Source organism: Pocillopora damicornis, chromosome 2 (genome assembly GCF_964200805.1).
Source record: "Pocillopora damicornis chromosome 2, jaPocDami1.2, whole genome shotgun sequence".
NCBI lineage: Eukaryota > Metazoa > Cnidaria > Anthozoa > Scleractinia > Pocilloporidae > Pocillopora > Pocillopora damicornis.
The window spans coordinates 35,026,418-35,048,569 of record NC_142671.1 but is presented as its reverse complement, the minus strand read 5'-3'; the positions used below and the strand labels follow the sequence as shown (position 1 = coordinate 35,048,569).

Genomic DNA, 22,152 nt, shown 5'->3' with positions numbered 1-22,152 from the left:
TCTCACACATACACAATAAGATAGACCACTGAAAGATACTGTCTTAAAACAATTGTTTGTGAAAAGAGAGAGAAAAATATGGATGCGTTTCATGATCATCCGAATCCGCATATTCCGTCACAAAGTCAACTGAAACAGAAAGTTTCTAAAACATCCCGTCAACCCCTCGAGGTTATCTTACCCCTCCCCCACCACGCCCTCTTCAGCCCTATCCCAGATCCTGCACGATTGTCATTCTAAATTTGTCACGTGACAGACGCAAAATGGCGATCAATCTAAAGAAGAACGGTGACTCTCTACGAAAAACATGGCAACAGGTCTTCGATGATAGCTCGGACGTCAACTGGTGGGTTTTTCATCCAAATTTTCATCCAAATCAAACAATTTGGTGACATTCTTTCTCGTTTCAGGGCCGTGTTTGGGTATGATGGCAAGACAAACGATCTGAAAGTGGTAGAAACAGGAGGTATGTATTACGGAAGTTTCGTTGCATTTGGCATGATATATCTTAACTTGAAGTGCTATTGCTCTTTTATTACACTGAATGTAATCGGCTAGCTTATGGTCTAGGTAAAGTGCGATTGAGATCTAAGTCTTAGTTTTATTATTATAGTTATTTGTAGTGTCGGCGCTGCACGGATTTGATATGGCACCATGTTTGCGAACAACTGTATGTGAGCGCATACGGAAAGGGTGTGTTTTCAATCCTCTTATTTAAGCATAGATTATTAATGAAAACTCGAATGTCAGGCCTTTTCTTCTTCTATTTAGCGACGTAGCATCGCTGTGAGCTTAACTTTATCGTATACCGTATTCATCCATGGATCAGCTGAGCGAGGCAATACATTTTTGCTGCAGCTTCAGCTCTTCAGAGGTGGAGCTTTCAACCAACAAATTATTCTTAAGTTCATTTTTTTACATCAAGGATCACAATGGACTTCCAGTTAAAAATAATAATAAGTTAAATGCTATTTTCTTGTTGTACCTACGTCTTTCTCCCTCTTGCTCTTTTGCTCCCCTCCAGCTCCACCCCCTTTAAAATCTTTTCCTGTCTCCCAACCCCATCCCACCCCCTTTGGAATCTTTTCCTCTCCCTCAACCCCACCCTACCCCTTTGAAATTATTGACTGCTTTTCATTTAAAACAGGACTCCTTGTTGAACCTAGGAAAGCAGGGTCATGCCAGAGACAGAATTTCCTCTGAGCTCACATGCCTTTTTGAAAAGTATCCATTGTTGTTACTGAAAAACTAGTAACAACAATTTCCTCTCAACATGTATAGATGTGTACATCATACTCTGGTCCCCACAAATTCTCCAACATGATATTGGGAACAACAAGTGTCAAGTGTGAGCCTTGAGGACATAACTTGTATAGGTTCCTTTCTTCTGTGTAGAAGAACATCTGGGCTAGGGGTAGTGCTTATATTACAAATATCACACCTCATGATCTAGTGATTTACGTCACTCTAGAAAGTAGAACTCACCATTGATACTTAAATGCTCTTATCTTAAATGAATGCTTAAAATTCTGATTGCTTTCTTGCATGCTGCAAAACTTGGAAATGCAGGGGGAAGATCTTGTGTGTGACTTATTGTATATAATTGTAATAGGACGGAGTGGAGTCCAATTCAGTCTGTAGTCATACTAGTGAATAACAAAATTGGACAACAATAAAGCTATTACCAATTATAAATCAAAACTATGACAAAACTGGATAAAGAAACTGGACTTTGTGATAAGTTTTCATAAAAAAAAAAACAACAACTTTAAACTTGGCAAAATGCGAGACAACAGTGCACACACATGACGTGTTCTGTCCACTTATACAGGCATGACATGTTAACTGTCCTATTACACTGTCCAATTACAAGCATGACGTCTACACTGTTCCTATTCATGCTCAAATTGGGCTGGTGATAACCAATTACATTCAAGAATTGTCATAGTTTTGGTTAAAAAGTAGTGTACAAAGCACTTTGATTGTACTGTGGCTGATCAAACACATGACACAAACATTTTGCATTATTTTAAATAGATGGTGATCTGGATGAATTGGTGGATGAACTTAATGAAGGAAAAATGCTGTATGCTGCTATTAAAGTCATGGATCCGAATACAAACCTCCCAAAAATTGTCTTCATAAACTGGGTACATTATAATTTACTTACTAATTGTACTGGGTACATAAATAATTTGTAGACCATATATTCAAAACAAAAAGCAGAGTCCAATGAACATCTACAGTTGTCACCCAGTGTTCCTGCACAGCAGGAATGAAGATGGGCTCCAATCTATCTGATATCATTAAATTTCATTTTTATGATAGACTGTTACCCTTGATATTTTTCTGTACAGCATCACTCTTTAGAGTAGAATACCTTCTGTGCACAGAATTATTTAGCAACTGTTTTAGCCTAGAAAGTGATTTCAAGTTTTCATGGACAAAAATGACAAGTGAGTTTTAGTATTTTAGTTAGTTGAGTATGTTCAAGTTGCTTTTCTTTGGTAGACAATCACTAAATTTGTGAAAATAAACCAAGAAAAACTGATAATGTTTGAGAATGAAGAAAGTTACTTGGATCACAAATGATGAATTCAAAATTTTTAAATGAAAATAATTTTTATTTTTCTAGCAAGGTGAAGGAGTTCCTTCTTCAAGGAAAGGTGTCTGTGCTAATCATGTCAGAGATGTGGAAAAGTTCTTTAAGGTTAGCATGTGCTGTCATGTTAAAATGTCTGCAATTGAATCAGATTTGCATTTTCAAGATCCAAAATTAGCATTTCTACTCGGCATGAAATTTCTGGTCACCAAAAGTCAATTTACAATTATTGCATATACTACCAGCTGGTTGCAGTTTGGAACCCTGACCATAGAGATGTCGTTGGTGTATCATAATTATGTATATGGGAAACTCAGCCTTTTTCACCTTGACTTCATTGTGGAAATTCTCCATTCTCCTTAATGTTCTCTATACATTTTCCAAGGAGCTGGCAAGGAGAATTTGTTAAACAATCAGGAGCTTCTTTGCCTGGTGATCATTTCCTTTATTCTCTTCACCTTAATGTTTGATACAGGGGTAATATTGTAAAGAGAAATGAGATGTTGGTCATTCTTATGAATCAAAGGGTTAAAAAGAAACTCACACATACAGTACTTCATATTCTTGGTTTGTATTTTATGTTAAGTTAGATACAGTTTTTTTTCTCCTTTGATTTACACACCAAGAAGACTTGCTTTAGAAGATATTCATAACATCTCTACTGTGCTCTTGATGGTTGTAGGAAACATATGTCATGTTTTTGTAATTAAATGTATTTTCATGATTAAATCTTATTTGGTTTACTGTTAGGGGGCCCATGTAACCATCACTGCAAGATCCCCAGATGATGTAGAAGAAAGCATTGTACTTGACAAAGTTAAGAAAGCTTCAGGTACATCATCACACTGTTATCAATACTTTTATATTAATGGTGTGTGTTCAGGACTTTTGTACATACAGTACATTTACTTGTGAGTAAGTCAGAAAACTGCAGTTAACCTTCAGGAAGATATTTCATGGAATACTAAAGTCACAAAGTCTCAACTTTCCCTACCGCCCTCTCCTTCCTCTCTCACCCCTACCCCCTACCCCTAAAAACTTTCTTCTAGACCTTATTAAAAGAGAAGAAAAGCTATTTGAGCAGAACAACTTAAATAAGGAAGGAAACATTTTTTGCTTAACCCATTAACTCCTAAGATCTCATTAGTAATTCTCCTTACTGTCTGCCAAACAATTCTCATTATGTTAGTTTGGAGAATTTGGTGTCAGATCAATAAGCAATCTCATAATTGATATTTTTCTTTATTCTCATCACTTGACTCCTAGATATTGTATGAATATTATAAGGAGAAATTTTTGTCTTGGTCACTCATGGGAGTTAAAGGGTTAACCCTTTATATCCTAACATCAATATGCATATTCTCCATACTGTACTATATACATTTCCAAAGATCCTGGCAAGGAGAATTTGTGTTCGAATCAAGAGCTTCCTTATTTTTATGATCTTAGTGTGTGAGTAAGGGATAATATTTCAAGGAAAATATAGATGCTAGTCAGTCTTTAGGGTCAATTATTTCCAACTAAGTCTAGATTTGTTAAATTCCTCCAAATTTTCTTGGCTGGTATCCAGAAATATCCATCTAATAAAAAATTTTAGGCTGGCATACCTGCTCAATTGTTATGAGTGATACTTGATCATATCTGATCTTTGTTTGTTTGTTTATTTTGTGCCTGTTTGTGTGTGGTTGGTTTCGGTTTCAAGGTGCAAACTACAGTTTTCATAAAGAAAAGGCCAGGCCAGCAGAACCTGTTGCCCCTGTGGTAGGTGATAAACAATGAAATTGTGTTTTTATAAGTAGTGACATGTAGGTACCCACTATTAACCAAGAAGTCTTATTATTGTTCTGTATTCATGAATTAAATTGTTACCTAGAAACTGTGGATGGATACCTGGATCCAAGAATTCAAAACTCGGTCCTCACTCCCAAACATGGATACTCAGACTCAATTCTCAAAGATAAAAACTAGTGAATGAATCCTCCAAGCTTGATTCTTGATTCTTGAGTTTGGAGTCAAGACTGTTCACCAACAGTTGAGTGGTGTAGTGGAGGAGTTTTTTTTAAAAGGTTCATTTTCCTTTGTCTCTTTTCTTTACTACTTTTTATCTCATGTGTCTCACTTTAAGCCTTTTTGTACAACTGAGGAGATTAACATAAGTGCAACTCAGAAACTTTTACCCACTGTATTTTCAAATTTATAATTAGTTTTGCCCTATGCACCCTATTAATTGGTTTTTAACACATGATATACAAGGATTTTTTTTTTAGTTGCGTAATATTTTTCCAAGCCTCATAGGAGCGAAGAAAAATACATGCTATGAGCAAAATGTCCACTAATAACATATAATAAACCATTAAATAAGGGATTTATTATTCCACTATTGTTTCATTTTCTAGTCTTTTGGCTTCAACTGTAGTTTTCAAAACTTGATATGGTCTTATCTGAGCATCTTACGTATTGCATAAGGCATGTATGAAAGAAGAAAAAAACACATAGAAACTATGTCCAAGTGTTCTTGATGACCAACAATCAAGTCTTGAGGGTTTCAAAGTTTGTCGTTGAAAAAATAATGTATATAAACTGGGAAAAAACCAAGAGCCTGTGGATCATTTCTATTCTTATTTTTGCATGGTTCCACAGCATATTACTGTGGTATATACCAGTACCTGGTAAACTGATCTAATGTGATTGTGGAATAATAATTCTTGTTATTTTGCAACCAGGGATCTGTTTATCAAAGGGTACAAGTTCAACAAGAGATTAATGTTCAGAAGAGGGATCAATTTTGGACAAAATCAGAGGTACATGTAATTATATTGATTTGCAGTGTACAGCGCTGTCAGTAGATGTTAAGTAACAACTTGTACGTAGTGGTTAGATTACAATTGATGATACAAAATTTTAATTTTTTTTTTCTTTTTAAACTTGTAAAAAATGTTGACAATACCTTGTTGTAATGGTTTATTCCAACAGGAAGATGAGAAGAAAAGAAAGGAAGAGGACAGAAAGCAAACCATAGCACAGAAGAATGAGGCAGAGAGGAAAAGGAAAGAACGAGAGGTAAAGATGTCACACAATAATTTAACCCTTGCACTACCAGATCTCATTAATTAGTAATTCTCTTTACTGCCTGCCTGAAAAATCTTATAATGTTACTTTGGGAAATTTGTTATCAGATCAACTATTAATCCCTTAATTGAGATTTGTCTTGTATTCTCATCACTTGTCTGCTTGATGTTGTAGGTATATTGTAAGGAGAAGTTCCATTTCAATCATTCCTTTGGGATGTCCAGTTAACTGTTAAACTCCCAGAAGTGATTGATGAGTAACTTTTCCTTGTAATTTCAATAAGTCACCTTATGAGAACACACAAGCTTATCAGCTAAGGGTGTTATTTTGGAATAAGACCAAATTCTCCTGGCTAACTTAGAAGGAAAAGTATGACAGGAAGTAGGGAGAATTACCAATTGGATCTTGGGAGTTAAAGGGTTAAAAGCAAAGTAGAGACAGTAGACATGATTACCTGAAGGTGACTATGAATTGCATTATTTATATTATATTATAATCACACTCCCACACAATTGGTACAGTACATTTAAATACATATACAAGCCCTGTAGGGTTCTATCTGCTTTCTGCTACTTATCACCAAAAAGTAATTGTACATAGGTTGAATTGTTTCTCACTTACATAAGATTTGGACATGCTGTGATTTTTCCATGTTTACGCATTATCAGTAATGAATTGTACAGTTTTCAAAACAGCAGTCTCAGTTTTGTGCATACTCAGCTTCTAAACCTTGATGTTTTATATTAATTTTTTACATAAGTTTACTTTGGACTGTTTTAGGCCAAAGAGGCAGAAGAAAGAGACAAGCAGTATAGAGAAAGATCAAGAAGTATTGAGGAACAAAAGTGAGTCTTTAACTGGTTTATTAACTGCGTTCATAAATAAATGTAAATTGGTGGCTGTAATGATAAAAGGTCTAGCACCTAAAACGTCAGTTTTCAAAGCTCTTTACAGTAGCCAATTACAATATCAACTCAGGTGATAAAACTGAATTATCTTGCGTTATCCCAGTACCAATGCAGCACTATAGTTTCTTTAGAAACGTACTGCCTTTATTTAGTATTAAACTAGTAGTTTAACAGAACATTGTTTCTGCAGTGGAGAGAGGGTTTGCTTTTCACCACTGTAGCTGGGATTTGCAATCTTGTTGTTCTACATCAAGATCTAAGTTAGTGGTCCATTTTGGTTGTTTTTGTTGTAAAAAGATAATGAGAATAGTAAATGGTTTGTTAGCCCAGTTCACTCCCATGATCTGAAAGGTAATTCTCCTAACCCACAACCATATAAACCTTTAGTTGTCTATTTTCAAGAATCTGGTGTTCTAATGTGACACTATGACCTGTAGTTGATAAGTTTCTTAATTCTCATGAATTATTTACTTCACATTTTGATAATACTGTAAAGAGACTATATATATTTTGGTCACTCCTGGGTTTGTAAGACTTAACGGTCTTAAGTAAAGGAGTTAAAGCTGTAGAATTCCTATTATGGTGCCAAGGCAAATGTGAATAAAGTTTTTTTTCAGTTTACATTTCCCATCATTGAATTCTATGACTTGATTTTATTTAACAAGACATTTGATGATATTAATGAACACAGGAGAAAGCAACGGGAAGATGATGAACGGAAAAAAGAGGAAGAAAGAAGGAGATGGGTGAGCATGCAGAGATCTGATTGTTAATTCTCCCCTCTAGCTGCTATACATTTCCTTGTGAATCAGTTATGAGAATTTAGTGTTAGATCAAGGTAACAACTTCTACCTGATAAGTTGGAGTTTTCTCAATATCTGTTTGCTGGATAATGTATGGATATTATAGGGAGAAGATACATGTTAATCACTTCTGGGAGTTAAAGGGTTATTTTATTTTACCAGATAGACTTGACTTTATTTTATTTTACAGGTTTCTTGAAGTAAGCAATTTAAGTGTAATTAGGACTCATTTTGAAAGCCACAGTTCAGGGTGTTTAGGAAAGGGTGCAGGGGTGATTATTTTAAATTGTTTTAAATTTTTCTTTGTGATTGCAGCAAGCTTTTGATCATAATTTTTGAGACGTAGGATGATATCTAAATTTTAGTTGGAAAGGATCATGATTGCAGGAAGCAATTGATTACAATTTATGAGACATAGGATGTAATTTAAACCTTAGTTGAAAAGGATTACTAAAGATGACATAAATAATGTCAGAGCATGCAGTTATTGATAAAACTGAGTATTACATTGTATTATTAATAATTACTCTAGGAGCAACAACAAGTAGCAGATGAGAGGGAAATGCAGCAGGAGAGAGAGAGAGCAAATTCATCACGGCAAGCAAGGATGAAGGTACAGCACCAACATGCTTTAAAGAACTATCATCACACAAGATTAATTATTATAGAAGATTAATTATATGCAATTTGCACCTCCAAATATACAATTTTTCAGTCCTTTTCTTCAGTGTGTTCTTGTGACAAGTGAATAAAATCTAATACCTAAATTGATGACAGAGCTCTAAATTTTACCATCTTTCTTTGTCTTCCTAATACACACACAATGATTTTCACTCTCATTTCGACATTTCTTAACCCTTTACACCCTAACATCAGCACTAATATTCTCCATACTGTTCTCTGTACATTTACAAGGGTGCTGACAAGGAGAATTTGTCTAACGATCAAGAGTTTCTTTAGTTTATCCTCACAACATTAATATGTCATTCAGTAGTGATATTGTAAGGAGAAAGGGGTTTAAAACCCAGCTGAGCCATGCACTCTGAGTAGCTCAGTGGTGGAGAATCCAACCATGATATTTAATTGTCTGAGGTTTTAACTCTTGTGGGGAACTCAGATTTGTTTGTTGTCCTGCACTTGTGACCATTGAATTAGATCTCTCATCAATCCTCATTGCTTACAGGAAGCAGAGCAACTGATTCGCCAAGGTCAGGATGAAAAACCAAAGTTCCAAGAAAGGACTGCACCTGCACCTCCTCCAGCCAAATCCAGACCACCAGCAAGAAGGCCACCTCCTCAAGTACGGCCACATCATCCTGAGCCTGAACCAGAAGCAGAGCCTGAGCCTGAGCCTGAGCCTGAACCTGTATTATATGGTAATACAGAGGTATGTTACATGGTTTGAAGTAATCAAAAGCATCTATTTTGCCGCAAATGTGACAGGGGTCACTTCCATTATTCAAACCTGATCTATCTAATTATGGGAAAAAATAATATTTACTTTTAAATTGTTTATTGCTTAATTTTATTAATGCTATTGAACCATGGATACAAAAATATTTAGCAGTGAATTGCTAAAGCTTGAAACTCTACTTAGGCAGGAAAACCAGTTCAAAGTTAGTACAGAAAAATCTGCTTCTCTTGGCAAGACAGAAGATGGTGTGCTCATGAACTCTGCTCTCTTACCCTAAGCTAAAATTGCTACATTGTGGGAAAGAGACTTTTGAAAAATAGCAGTTTTGAAATTAACTTTTGTCTTAAAAATAATTTTAATTTGCTTAATCTCAGCCTGAGCCAGAACCGGAACCAGAACCTGTTCCAGAACCTGAGCCAGAACCTGAACCCGAACCGGAACCAGAACCAGAACAAGAACCTACAGACCTATATGATAATTTTGATGACGCTTATGACACCGTCGAACAACAACTGAAGGATGATACACCAGTGCAAAGTGAGGATCTCTATGATAATATGGGCATGGATACAGCACCCACAGCTCAGGTATGCTTGTATGCCCCTGAAGTCATGCCAGTCTTCCACAGGGTACCCCTCCCCCTCCTCCACAGGTTATTGGTTTCCCTAGTGCCTTTGATATTGCTGAGTGGATAGAGACAATGGTGGTGTTTAGCAGAGAGGTTTCATTTGCAGTAGGGTTCAAATGAGGAGTTTACAGGTAAAGCAGTTAGTTTTAAAGGCTTGGAGGACCTCTTGTTCCCAAGGAGTTCTGAACTCCCCGAGGAAATTTTGCCAGGCATGACTCTTGTAGTAGAGTTCTTTGGCAGTTTGGGGTCCATTCCATTTTTTGTTGCTTTGTTGTTCCTAGTCTTAGAAGTCAACTGATTTGAACAAATTTGTAGAGAAGAACATTTATGTTGAGAGTCCAATGAACTAAGGCTACAAGCAGGCAGCCAGCTCATTGCAAGTGAATAGATCTGCCTGCTATCAAGCTGCTACTGAAACCCCTGTGGGAATTTTGCAAACACAACAGCAATCCAGGTCAGGTGTTAAACATGAATCAAATACTAGGAGTCTTACACACCCAAAACTAGGCTATTGTGGTTTTTTTTTTATGTGCACATATTGGCCTAACAAAGTGGTAATTGGTTGACTTGAGCCCTCTAGATAATAACACTAGCATTTTAAAAGGTGTGTCATTCTGTCAATGAAAATACAGTAATGTTTTACTTCTTACCTTCATTTGAAGTCTCAAGCCCCAAGTGGTGGCCAGGGAAAAACAGCAAGAGCTTTGTATGATTATCAAGCAGGTAAAAATTGTAGAATCAGCTGAAAGAAACCATTGGTATAGATATACAATCCGTGTATTTGTTATTCAGCTCTATTTAGAGTGTGTTTTTCAATTAAATTTGTCTCAATCTGTATTATTTTGTTGGCACTGTAAATTGAGATACCCATGTAACTGAAGCTCTTAAATCCTTTGATCTTATCTTATAATCTGCATAGTATATAGCTCTGTGTAAATAATTATGCATGGTAATACATCCTCTGTATTCACTTTTTTATTTTTTTTCAGAAAATGATGAGGAAATTTCCTTCGACCCTGGAGATATAATCACTGAAATAGATACCTTTGATGAGGGCTGGTGGAAGGGGCGGAGCCCTGACGGCAGGTTTGGCATGTTCCCTGCTAACTACGTGGAGCTTATTGAAGACTCAAGTGAAGTATCTCAACAACCAGAACCACCTGCTGCTGAGGTACAAGTATTATGGGCCTGTTTCGCTTGCACATCATTTCTTTTTTTTTTGGTAGCAAGGGTTCGTTATCAACAGCTAGATAGATATTCTGATTACATCAAAGCAGTAGACACAGAATTACACAGGGATCATATAATTTCTCTTACCATATTTAACCCTTTCCAGCCTAACATCAGTATGCATATTCTCCACACTTCTCTCTAGATATTTCCTTTGGTATTGACATGGAGAATTTGTCAAACAATCAAAAGCTTCTTCACTTCACAATCATTTCCTTCATTCTTGCAACTTTATAAAGTTTATTTAGAGGTGATACTGTAAGAAGAAACTAGATGGCAGTCGCCATCAGGGGTTGAAAGAATAAGAACCCTTTCAGTTTACATGTAATAGTTAATTGGAAGTGTGAAAATTAGCATACACTGTAACTGTGAGGGCTACTTCTTGTTGTAATGATTATTTGGATCAATATCAGTATCTGGGCAACTGCCCACCTACCCCTCCCCTAACCCAACATTAACCTTAACTTGTTGTCAATTGCCCAGATACTGATATTGATCCAATTATTTTATTAAAAGACATGATCTGTAACTTTACCATTCAATTTTTGTTAAGAGGTAGGGGTGTGTCCTTTAACCAGTTAACCCCTTAGAGTGACTAACAACAAATTTCTCCTTACAACATCACTCCTGAATCACACATTAAGGTCACAGGAATAAGGGAAATGATCACCAAGAGACTCTTGATTGGTATACACATTCTCCTTGTCAGCACCATAGGAAATAGAGAGAGAGAGCAGTATGGAGAATACTCATACTGATTTTAATGTGTAATGGCTGGCTCGTACCAATTTGTTAAGGATGATGATGATGATGATGATGATGCCCGTGCTTAATCCAACTTCTCTATAAACCAAGGTGTTATCCATGTGTATTGCCTTGATATCAACTTGATATCTATGTTTATGTAGTATTTGTTTATTAATGTGTATGATGCTTACACCACACTTAGACCTCATTGCCTTGGAGAGACGTAACTAAATATCTTGTGCTTGTAGGAGGACAGAGGTCTGCAGGCAAGAGCTGTTTATGACTACCAAGCAAGTAAGTGAAAGTACTTCATTTGGTCATTTCTAATGGTGTGCTTCCTCAAATAATGCATTTTCAGATTTGATTGTTTTGAGGAGTCTGGTTTTTGTCTTAATTGCCTCACAAAAAATGGAGGGGTTAACAATGTCTTGGAAACTCTGGAAAAATCATAATTTTCAAGAGTTCTTTTTCCATGCCTTGAAAGTCCTTGAAATTCTACTTGGATCAATATGATCATTGATTTCCTTGGATGTTGATCAATGCTCTTTTTACAAACTAGCTCAGTACTAGATCAATAAAATATTTGTATTGACTAGAATCATGTATTTGAGCAACCAAATTCTGCTATTTCAGAATGGATGTAATAAAGTGCTAACTGAACTTCATATCATGCAATTTGGTCTAAAACCATACTTGTGATTTTAAAAACAAACTCACACTGTACACTGTTTTGATTTTGAAAACATGTGAATGATTTTAGACCTAATAACATATTAATTACATGAAAAAATTATCCACTTCTGATAGTTAGAAATGAGTGCATTTTTCATGTATTTGCAAGAGTGCAAATTACAATTTAATACAGCGTGCTGTCAAAATTTCATCTGTCTTGGCCTTTTTGTGATGTTTTTTTACATGTAAATTATTAATAAGTGATAACATGATTTCCCATGCAATTTGGGGTAAATATTTCAAAGACCTCAAACTGCACAAGAAAAATTCACTTGTGCCTATTAACACATTGCACATGAACTCATGTTATTACCTACACAAACTGCATTCCACTCAGTTGAATGACCATTTATTTGTTTATTAAAGCTATTACATGTACCTGTTGAACAATTACAGAAGTTAAATAATGTATGGTCCTAAGGGAAACGGTTAGTTTTGTTTCCCTGGAGGGAAATCAAAACTAACTAGTTTCCCGGGGGACCATACATTAAGTGCTTAGTTGTATATTTATGTCGGAGACTTTGATTCGTGCGTGACACATGTCAGATGATGAGTGCGAACACTATGGACATTGAATGGTTTACATAATTAACGCAACCTTGAATGACCCTTTTAAATCAGTACTCGGCAACAACCAATCAAAATGTAGAAAATATCGTATAAAAGAGTGATTTCTTACAAATTTTGCAGAGTAGCTTTTTACACACCTGATGTAAATAAGCGAATACGAGAGCGGAATAAAACAGTTTAATTGAGTCTCGTTCGTCAGAGTTCTATCCCTAGTAAACAGGACAAAGTTTACAAAATTTAGACTTTCCCTTGAACAATCACATGGCTAAAACATACCGTTGTATTTGGCACATGGGCAACAAGTGCATAACTGTATCCCGGTCGGGATACATTTTAATTTGATCAAGGGCACATGACCAAGAATCAACCAATCACAGTGCCTGTTTTTTGTTGAGTGAAAGTCCAGGTTTGTAACAAGAGCTACTGTATCCCCTCCGGGCTAGTTTCTCATTGTGTCTTTCTTTTTCATTACACCAGGTGATGAAACAGAGATTTCATTTGATCCTGATGATATTATCACAAATATTGAACAAATTGATGACGGATGGTGGAGAGGTGTTGCTCCCGATGGCTCTGTTGGATTATTTCCAGCAAATTATGTGGAAATTATCTCTTGAAAGAAATGACTCCTTCCTGATCCTTTTCTACAAGATTTTGGTTTTATTAATGAAATAATTGATTGCTAGCCTTTTGAAAGATTGGAAGACCATACTGCATGATGTTAACCCTTTAACTCTCAGAAGTGATTAACGTGTAATTTCTCCCTGCAATCCACTTTATCCTGCAAACTGGTAATGAGAATATTCAAAGTTATCAAGTTGTTCTTTTGATCTAACATCAAATTCTCATAACCAATTTACAAGGAAATGTGTTGCAGCTAGAGGGTAGAATTAATATGCAGATCTTGGGAGTTTCAAGGTCTAATTAATTCCTAGCCATATTTCTCTGTTCACTTTTTGATGGAACTGTAAGTACTAAATCAGCCATTAACATCATTATCTTTTATAAGAATGATGGCAAAAATTAAGAATGCATCATTATTGGTACAATTTTGTATGTTTTTGTACTATCTTTTTTGGTATCTTTGTTTCTTACAACGTCGAATTGAAATGGGTGAGGTATGCAATAATGGTGCACCTCTACGCAAAAAGGAAAAAATAGAAGGAAAAAAAAAGAATTGCATTACTATCGTGATGCATAGAAATCTTTTTAACCATTTGTTTTCATCAAGAGTTGAAGTAAATTATTACTGCTTTTCATGGTAGTGATTATTAGCTGGAGAAAGGTACATGTGACAACCTGTATAGTTCTCTAGAAATAAGAATCACCCATATTGTTATCAGGAACAGTGATGTTCTGTCATTGGTAGAGGGCCATGGCCATTTTCATACAGCAATAGGCTTCCTGTCACTTATAACGGATGGAGCACTCACATCGCACCATACACCAAATGCTACTGGTTAAGTAAAACTTGAGAGTAAGATGCTAGTAGCAGTGGGATTGTGGATTTTTACTCTTCCTAAATGAACAGAAAGACATAATGTTGTTTCATAAAATGGCCAGAGATTGGAGTATAGAAGTAATCTAGCCACATCACATGTCATATATTGGTTTTTGATTTTAGTTAAGAAAAATACAGCTTACTTAAGTCATGTTCAATATTAGCACTTATGAAAATGTTCATTTTTTGAGTCTATTGCCTTAATCTTGTCAACTCTTGTACTGCTGCATATAAATTATTAAATAAATTAATACTAGGAAGCAAGTGAATTTGTAGTTAACTAAGTGAAGTAAGAATGATAAGAATCACACAGTGCAAGGTAATAATGAATTAAATTTTAAGCTTTATTTTTCTGTTGACAGTCAAGATGGCACAGTTTGGAGATTTGTATTTTAACAGTTAAATGAAATTTTATTTCATGAGAGATTGCAGTTACAACTTTGTGTGAAAAAGTAAAGTCATATTTTAGTACAGAATTAGAAATTTGCTTTAAGTGTAAAGACTGTACTTCTTTCTCCCTTTCCAACAAATTGCTTGATAGTTGCTGGGTATACAAGTTCACATCAGCCATTGATCCAATCTCTGATAATTCTAAACTTACCCAAATAAGAGGTGATAGGAGGGGACCTCTTATTAAAAACTATAAATTATTACTCTTGCTCTGTAACTTATAAATTTCCCAAACCACAATTGATTGGTGATCAGGGCATTCATTAATAATAGGGGCCTTAATCCTCAATGGTGAAATTCGTCAGAACACAGTTTACATTGTACAAGTTGCATCACCATCTTATTGAAACATAAAACTTGCAAACCACCCTTAGTACAATTACTCTTTTCAGCACTCGCTGTTGTATGCAGTTCCACAAATGCGACTCCAACAGTGCCCAGTCTTACTGTCACAGTGTACCATTTTCATGTTTTGCCACCCTTAGCTTGTCTTTCTTGGTAAAGCATGTAAAAAACTCCTGCAACAACAGCCATTAGAGTCCCTCCTTGTGCAGCAACACGTGCCCTCATCATGTATTGCTGCATTTTCTGATCACCACGAACAAATGAAAAAAGACCATATGAAAGAGCACCAATTGTACAAAGAGCACCTGTATAATGAGGGAAAGATTCACAGATTGTTAAATATCGCATATAGTAAAAAAAACTGTAAACATCACTGCCTTGCCCTTGAATTGAATGTTTAAGTCCCAAGAATAGAGGAAATGATCAGATACTAACAAAGTGCTTGATGGTTTTACAAATTCTCCTTGTTAGAACCAAGAAAATTTATAGAGAACAGAATGGAGAATATGTATAATGATGTTAGGGTGTATAGGGTTAAAACCACGGTGGATATTGAGCCAAGGACAAAACTCTCAAGTCAACACTTCTGATCTTTTAAAAATTCCTGATGGAAAATCAACCCTTTCATTAACTGGAGTAACAAGACTAATTTCTCCTTACAGAATCAAAACATATTTTCATTCTGTATATGTAAAAGGAGACAAGGGAACATTCTAATTAAATCTCTACTCAAACTTTGTGGAAAATGTGAAGCAGAGAGTATGCAGCAATAATACTGAGATCTTGTGAGAAGAAACATCTTTTTTCTAAAGGAGGTAAAAAGTAAACAGCTTTCTCCATGGGAATAGGGGTAAGCAATTCGATTTTTTTTCTTCTGTTGAGGGGGTGACAAAACATTTTTATGTGATGCATGACCAAGACCACAAGTAATATGCAATGCGTAAATTTTACAGAAAGGCCAGCATGATTGGTGAATTCATGAACCAGCAAGAGGTGTAATTTACTGCCTAAAGTCTACACAACCCCTTTTTTTTCCTTTAATTTTGTGAAACCTCAAGATTTTCCAGAAGATACACACAAGAAGAGAAATGAAAATATACACAACAGAGAAAATTTTTTTTCTTAAATTCTAGCATTCCCCCTTTGTTACTCTCTGCTGGAGGTAATAACATCAATAACAGAGCTCTCAACTAGCGCTTTGAGCAGGAGACTTGTGCAAACAAATTTGATCTCATGCTGAAATTATTATTTCTCATGTGTTAAAGGTTACTGATTTAAACTGTTGATTTTGAGACTGCAAATGTACTGTTGCTTTAGCTAAGTACCTAGTGAATCTGTTATCCTTCTCAATATAATTTTCTTTTTGTTCCCTATGTACTCACTTTGAACACTTCCCAGCTGTGGAAATTCTTGTCCAGAAGGAATACATGCATTAACTACTTAATTTTTTCACAATTATCCGGGAAAGCGTACCCTCATAGAAAACCCTCCCCCCACCCCCCACCCCAAGAGGGTGATACCCGTGGCGTCAAAATCGAAAAATCTCACTCTTTACGAGCAAATCAACTTGAGAGCTCCGCACTATGGGAACCGTCAAGTTATGAGAAATGAACTGGCCAAATCCTCCTTCCAATTTTCTATCAATTCAGGTAGATTAGACGTAAATTCTTATTTTCCTATTGCATAATCATACTCTTGATCTTTTAGGTCGAGATTGATAACATCGTTCCTAAACCCAAACTCACCTACGGGAACAAGGGGATTCTCTTTCACTTTCCTCTTCAATTTCCCTGTCATGGTTTCAGGTTCGCGTGTTGCAGCCCATTCGAAGAATTCATCCATTTGTTTTTGTTGACTAATACTATCCCCAGTGGCCTTCTCCTCTTCTGTCGGTTGAGGCGCCATCTTTAATTTTCAGCACCTCTAAGTATCGTGGGAAGGAATGCGCCGTCAGTCTCAGCGGCTTCTTTCCAAATATGTCCCAGGCCCTCACAGCTGTGCATCCACACGCTGGAAGTCAACATGGCGGCCCATCGTATGCTTTCACGAGTCCTCGTTTCTTCTGGAAAGTTTCTCTCCTTAAGAACAGTTTCTTCGTCGTTCAGGCCGGAGGGTATGTTTAAGTCATATTTTTCCTCTTTATCTCAGTGCAAGGAATTATTGGAAATTTTAAATTGCATTTGTGTTTGTTTTTGCTATTCCAACTTACCAGAGACAGTTACAAACTGAACATGTATTGATTTTTACTGCAAATGAGTGGTAATTATTCGCGCATACTTATGAAAATTGACATTGACAGGCTGGAATCCTCATGAGGGGGTTTAATTTATACTTTTATTTTGATTTTGTTCGCCCTTCTTACCAAATCTGTCCCAACTGCCCTGTAAAATATTATTAAAACATCTACATCTCTTTTACATTCATTAACCCTTTCGGCAACCGCGATCTTTTGCTTTATTTTCCTTTTAAGTTGTTAAATACACGTGTATTTCTTAGCTGATAAGTCTTAACAAAAAAGCATTTCTCGCCTGCATCACAAAAACTGGCAACTTCTTAACTTCTTGGATTGCGTTCCCAATATCAAATAAGCACCCACCTTGTAGGTAGCTTCTAGTAACTAAAAAAAAAACTGAAGTGCACAAGAGGAGTACAGATTATCATTTCTTTACAGATTTACAATGTCTAAATTCACTGTTAATCTTCACATTTTGTTATTAATTGGTTTATTGCAAAATTAAATTACTATTTGCTGAAAATGGTGGAGTTAATTAGTGTCCAGCATCAATTAAGGGCCCACTGTCAAGGTTTAAAAAATTGAAAAGCAAAGAGCACTTAACCCTTTGCATCCTAACATCAGTATGGATATTCTCCATACTGGCCTCTATACATTTCCTAATGTGCTGGCAAGGAGAACTTGTTCTTCTGTAAATTATCGTTTCCCATATTCTCATGACCTTGATGTTTGATTGATGGGTGATATTGAAAGGAGAAATTAGATGCTGATCACTGTCAGGGATTAAAGGCTTAATTGAGTTAACACAGTATCAGGGTCAGAAACGATACAAAAAGTAACAATTCCAGTAAAATAAAAATGTATACTAGTTACAATTTTCTGGTTCTCTATCAAAATGGTTCAACCTTGTGGGAAAAAGAATATTGTTGTAATGTGTAATTGTTATCACATTATATTTTGAGAATTTAAGAGTATGTACCTCAACCTTGCACTCACCTTGTTCTTGCACAAGAAAATAACAAAATTTTTAACATTATATTTATTCAGCTTTCAAGCAACTGGCCAAGATAGGTAATTTATCAAGTTTTGTCAAGAATCAAACAGGAACATTTTCTACATGCAACATCCAAGCTTATATGTGGAAAACTGGTTTACCAGGGGCTAAGCATCAGCAAAAATATTTCTTGTCCTCACCAAGCATCTTTGCTTTTGACTCTGTGGGAAACTTTGCAAAGCAATCACTGATGGCTGACATTCCTAGCAGTTTAGTCATTCCAAAAAGATGTGTCAACAGCCGCAACAAGCATGGCAAACCAAAGACTTGTAAAGCTGTTGCAAACAGGTTTTTTAGAACAAGTGATGGAAATTTGAAATTTTGGAGGCCAGGCAAGAATCATAAGATGATGAAGAAAGGTCCTAAGAGAAGTCGCCAACTGAGAAAGCCAGTTTTGTGCAACAAGAGACAGCTTAAATTGTTCAACAAAATGTTAGGCCGGGGAGGACGCTAAAGTTGTTTTTCTGTCCAGTATAAAAATAAGATTTGATGAACTGAAATGAGTTGATTGTCCAGGTGGAGGTACCCATCAAAAGAACTGTTATCTGATACTGATGATGACCTCTACTTGCTGTCACTATTACTTTCAAGTGCCCTTCCCCCCCCCCTTTTTTTTCAGGCAATCTCATTTTCTAAACAACTGAAGAATGTCAACAGAAGTGTCTACAAAAAAAATTGTTTTGAATTGATCTTTATTTACTTCATAAGTTTACAATAATTATGGATAAGAAAAATATTGTACTGTAAAATTAGCAGATGAAAATCAAAACAACCTCTAAAAGCCTCTGAATGTGCAAGTTATAATGATATGTGGTCACTGTATTTTTTGGTGTGTTTGGAAAGGTAAAATGAATTCTAAGCGTCTTTCCCCCCCTTTCCCCTTTCCCCTTTCCCCCTTTCAAACTAAATTTCATTATTGTATAAATTTCATTATGGGTATCTTATCTTTTATATTATTATTATTATTATTATTATTATTATTATTATTATTATTATTATTATTTTATTTAACTACATTTCTACAACAAACATTATTACTGGTAAAATTGTTGAAAAAAATAGTTGATTCTAGGTAACTTTAATGCACTGAACAATAATCCTCTGTCTAAAAGATTTGAGTTGTACACTTGTTGCATGGGATGTTTACAAGTTTCAAACTTGGTTTTTCTGGTTTTCCCTTCTCCCACAAACACAAAAATAAGTCAACCCAACCCCCCACTCAAGTAATGAAAATTTAAATATTATATTCCCTCAAATTTATGTTCTGCTGCTTGTGCAGAAAGTCACAAAAATTAGTTTCCAGCAGAATTGTCTGTCATCTTGAACCGTAAAATTTCGTTCCAACAACAACAACAAAAAAGGAAGGACCTAGATAAGGTATTAGCCATGACATGAAAATGCTGCATTATTTCCATCTGGAAAGGTTTGTGAATTTCTGGTTTTGAGCCTGTAATTTTCAAGTGGCAGATTGAGGTTAAAAGAACCTCTCATTTAAATGTCACATTTGATGAATTTTGATTAAGTTATCGATCAAAACCCCATTAGTATTTTTCTGCACAGCATTCTTCCATGAAGATAGGTTAGAGTTAAGTTAGGGAATGGTTGCTTGGGGAGGACTGGAGAAGTTTGGTTGTGTCACTTTAATATTAACCTGATCCCTACATAAGGTGCTGTGCTGTTCTCGTGGTTTCCCCTCATTGGCTGTCAATTATTGGTAGTCCCTTCTTTATACTCTGTTAGCATTGACTGATTCTCCTCCATCCCCCCTTGAAAATCATGTCATCCACCCACCCATCCACCCAGGTGTTAAACAATGACGGGTCCGTAAAGGTTCGAGTTGATCTACTGTGTAAGAGCGTCAATTTTATGAACAGGGATGGGTGGTGACTGCTGCCGCCGAAAAAAGTTTTTCAGAGACCATGCAGTCTTTACAAGCACTTCAGTCGACTGTGACAGTGTAGAGAGTGTCTCAGAAATACCCTTAATTGCACCCTGGTGGGCGTCAATCTCAACATGCCCAGTGTCGTCTATGTTGAAAGAAGGTTCATTGTCATGTTCCATACCCTCGGGATTTAGTCGTTGTCCCTCAGGCGTTTTTCGTAAAAGTCCGCTTTCAATACCGTCCGTGGCACCGTGCAGTGCGCATGCCTCACTACCTACGTCATCAATCCTTATCAGGTCATAGCTTATTGCAAGGTGATTTGGGTTGTCGTTCGTCGACTGGTTGTCATCTGTGATTGACCTGTCAGTGTGCAAAGTGCAATTCAGTCAGTGCGGATAAGAGGCTTAATCTTAAACTAAACTACTGCGAATTTATGGCATTTACGTGTCATAAATCTAGCAGAAACTTGTGCTGTCATGACACCTAGGGGAGTTTTCTACAAATTATAGATTGACCCTCGACATTCTGCCAGATATCTGATCCCTCATTGTTCATAGAAAGCGGCAGGGTTATAGCTGAGCTACGTGAAAGTTAAACTAGAAGAATTGTGCGTGTACAATGGCGTTTACAGGAAATTTGTCGAGAATGCACGGCTGCCATACTCTCTCTCCTATTGCATAGGGCATTTTTAGTCTCCAAACTGGCAAGACCAAGCTTGATTTGTGGTATTACCTCGACGTTCTACCTCTTGGTTTCTCTCCACTGGATTCTAATGACTTCGTGCCTGAAAGAAGCAAACTGCACATTAACTAATACATGAAATAAGAAAATTAACCAACGTGACGTGTGGGTATATATTTTTATGCTTTGCGCGTGTAAGCCTTGTTTTTTTCGATCCCTCGCTGTTTTCTTAAAGGCCCACTAGGCCACAAGTTCCCTGCTCGAATTCACGGATCTGCTTGGTAAAGATTTGAGCTCGGCCCAGTTGTTCAAAGGGCGGAGAACGCTACCAAACAGATAAATCACTATCCAGCGGATGTGGTAGCAAAACGTACTGAGCTATCCATCTGAGAGAGATCGATCTAGTGAATAGCGTTATCCAACCTTCGATTTACCAGGATCTGATTATGGATGTAAGCGTAGGTATTTTGTAACTGCTCGGCATCCTGCTCGGGATCATTCAGGTTGCAGCATTACCGTACGCATTCGTAGATTCGCCGCATAAAGATCTGGAGAAAGATACATGCTTCCTGAACAAGTCCCCATGGAACACAAAATTAAGAACTTTAATATTCTTTCGGTGTGCAGAAAACTCTGATTGAACTTGACTGTTTGTCGATTAAATTGGTTTCCTGAAATTAAATTTACAACTCACGCCTTCCAGCTGACTTCTTCGGCGACAGTGGTAGACTCGTTAGAGTGTTTGGCCTTTGTGGGGGTGTCTTCTTTTCATTCTGTGAATTTGAGGATTCAAACACAAAGTTTAATAGATGTGAGAAGTATTTGATTTTCCTAGTTAAATCCCAAGGAATGCTCCTCTTTAAACAGCTTGAGGATCAGTATGGTTATCTCTCAATCTCTAAGCTACACAACAAAATAAAACGTGGTGCTTTTATATTTCTAGTAATGTACATTCTTTATTCATCACTTTTTGCGATCTTTCAAGAACCTCTTACAACAACGAGTTCGAGGTCCGTTCGGATTTATGGCTTAGGCGCGAGTCGTAAGTCCGAACGGAAAAACAAGGTTCTATAGTTTACGATATGGACCGACAAAACAAGGTTATTGAGATATTTATTATCTCTCTGGGTTGAAATAGAGGGAAAAGATTTGATCCCCATCAAAATGCTGAATTTAGCGGACGACAGAGTGAAATATGGCTGGCTGAATTGACCAATCATGGCGCAGGTACTAATTGAGAGATGAAAAATCCCGGCTACTCTTCGGCTTTCACTAGTCACTCTTATGACCCGCGTTCTGTTTA

At 36.4% G+C, this 22,152-nt stretch overlaps 4 protein-coding genes across 9 annotated transcripts in view; 2 read left to right on the top strand and 2 right to left on the bottom strand.

Moving 5' to 3' along the window:
* The first annotated feature begins 214 nt into the window (after positions 1-214).
* On the top strand, positions 215-14,680 carry LOC113686374 (drebrin-like protein B). Of its 2 annotated transcripts, none has more exons than XR_016183718.1 (17): positions 215-346; positions 411-466; positions 2,038-2,150; positions 2,636-2,710; positions 3,353-3,434; positions 4,305-4,363; positions 5,326-5,403; positions 5,576-5,662; positions 6,452-6,516; positions 7,271-7,325; positions 7,915-7,995; positions 8,566-8,769; positions 9,171-9,383; positions 10,087-10,147; positions 10,414-10,595; positions 11,650-12,644; positions 12,945-14,680. XR_016183718.1 is itself a non-coding variant. In XM_027203991.2 (17 exons), the coding sequence occupies exons 1-17, from the start codon at positions 264-266 to the stop codon at positions 13,318-13,320; spliced, it is 1,680 nt and encodes a 559-aa protein (XP_027059792.2). In that variant the 5' UTR covers positions 215-263; the 3' UTR covers positions 13,321-14,680. The 2 variants fall into 2 exon arrangements, 1 of the variants encoding a protein (XP_027059792.2); XM_027203991.2 differs by having other exon boundaries at positions 11,650-11,695; positions 13,181-14,680.
* Positions 14,528-16,943, bottom strand: LOC113686373 (HIG1 domain family member 2A, mitochondrial). The gene is made up of 2 exons (XM_027203990.2): positions 16,745-16,943; positions 14,528-15,304 (listed from the first exon to the last, which is right to left on the bottom strand). Exons 1-2 carry the CDS (start codon positions 16,902-16,904, stop codon positions 15,120-15,122), a joined length of 345 nt encoding a protein of 114 aa, XP_027059791.2. The 5' UTR covers positions 16,905-16,943; the 3' UTR covers positions 14,528-15,119.
* LOC113686359 (large ribosomal subunit protein bL35m) lies at positions 16,924-19,070 on the top strand. Its single transcript, XM_027203973.2, has 2 exons — positions 16,924-17,112; positions 18,280-19,070. Exons 1-2 carry the CDS (start codon positions 17,022-17,024, stop codon positions 18,738-18,740), a joined length of 552 nt encoding a protein of 183 aa, XP_027059774.2. The 5' UTR covers positions 16,924-17,021; the 3' UTR covers positions 18,741-19,070.
* Positions 18,962-22,152, bottom strand: part of LOC113686358 (uncharacterized) — a 26,288-nt gene continuing 23,097 nt past the window's right edge. For all 5 annotated transcript variants that reach the window (XM_089196645.1, XM_027203971.2, XM_089196647.1 and 2 more), the window contains 3 exons: positions 21,544-21,622; positions 20,901-20,952; positions 18,962-20,528 (listed from right to left, as the gene is read on the bottom strand). In XM_089196645.1, the coding sequence (XP_089052771.1) occupies positions 20,129-20,528; positions 20,901-20,952; positions 21,544-21,622 (531 nt within the window). In that variant the 3' untranslated portion in view covers positions 18,962-20,128. The remainder of the gene's footprint in view (positions 20,529-20,900; positions 20,953-21,543; positions 21,623-22,152) is intronic.

Bases quoted from the DNA above. Each gene is read 5' to 3' on its own strand.
- LOC113686374 (XM_027203991.2), top strand. From the start codon at position 264: ATGGCGATCAATCTAAAGAAGAACGGTGACTCTCTACGAAAAACATGG. The intron at 7,996-8,565 runs GTACAGCACCAA...CATTGCTTACAG, and splicing joins CACGGCAAGCAAGGATGAAG to GAAGCAGAGCAACTGATTCG. The intron at 9,384-10,086 runs GTATGCTTGTAT...CTTCATTTGAAG, and splicing joins ATACAGCACCCACAGCTCAG to TCTCAAGCCCCAAGTGGTGG.
- LOC113686373 (XM_027203990.2), bottom strand. From the start codon at position 16,904: ATGGCGCCTCAACCGACAGAAGAGGAGAAGGCCACTGGGGATAGTATT. The intron at 15,305-16,744 runs GTGAGTTTGGGT...CTCATTATACAG, and splicing joins GAATCCCCTTGTTCCCGTAG to GTGCTCTTTGTACAATTGGT.
- LOC113686359 (XM_027203973.2), top strand. From the start codon at position 17,022: ATGGCGGCCCATCGTATGCTTTCACGAGTCCTCGTTTCTTCTGGAAAG. The intron at 17,113-18,279 runs GTATGTTTAAGT...ATATTTATTCAG, and splicing joins TTCGTCGTTCAGGCCGGAGG to CTTTCAAGCAACTGGCCAAG.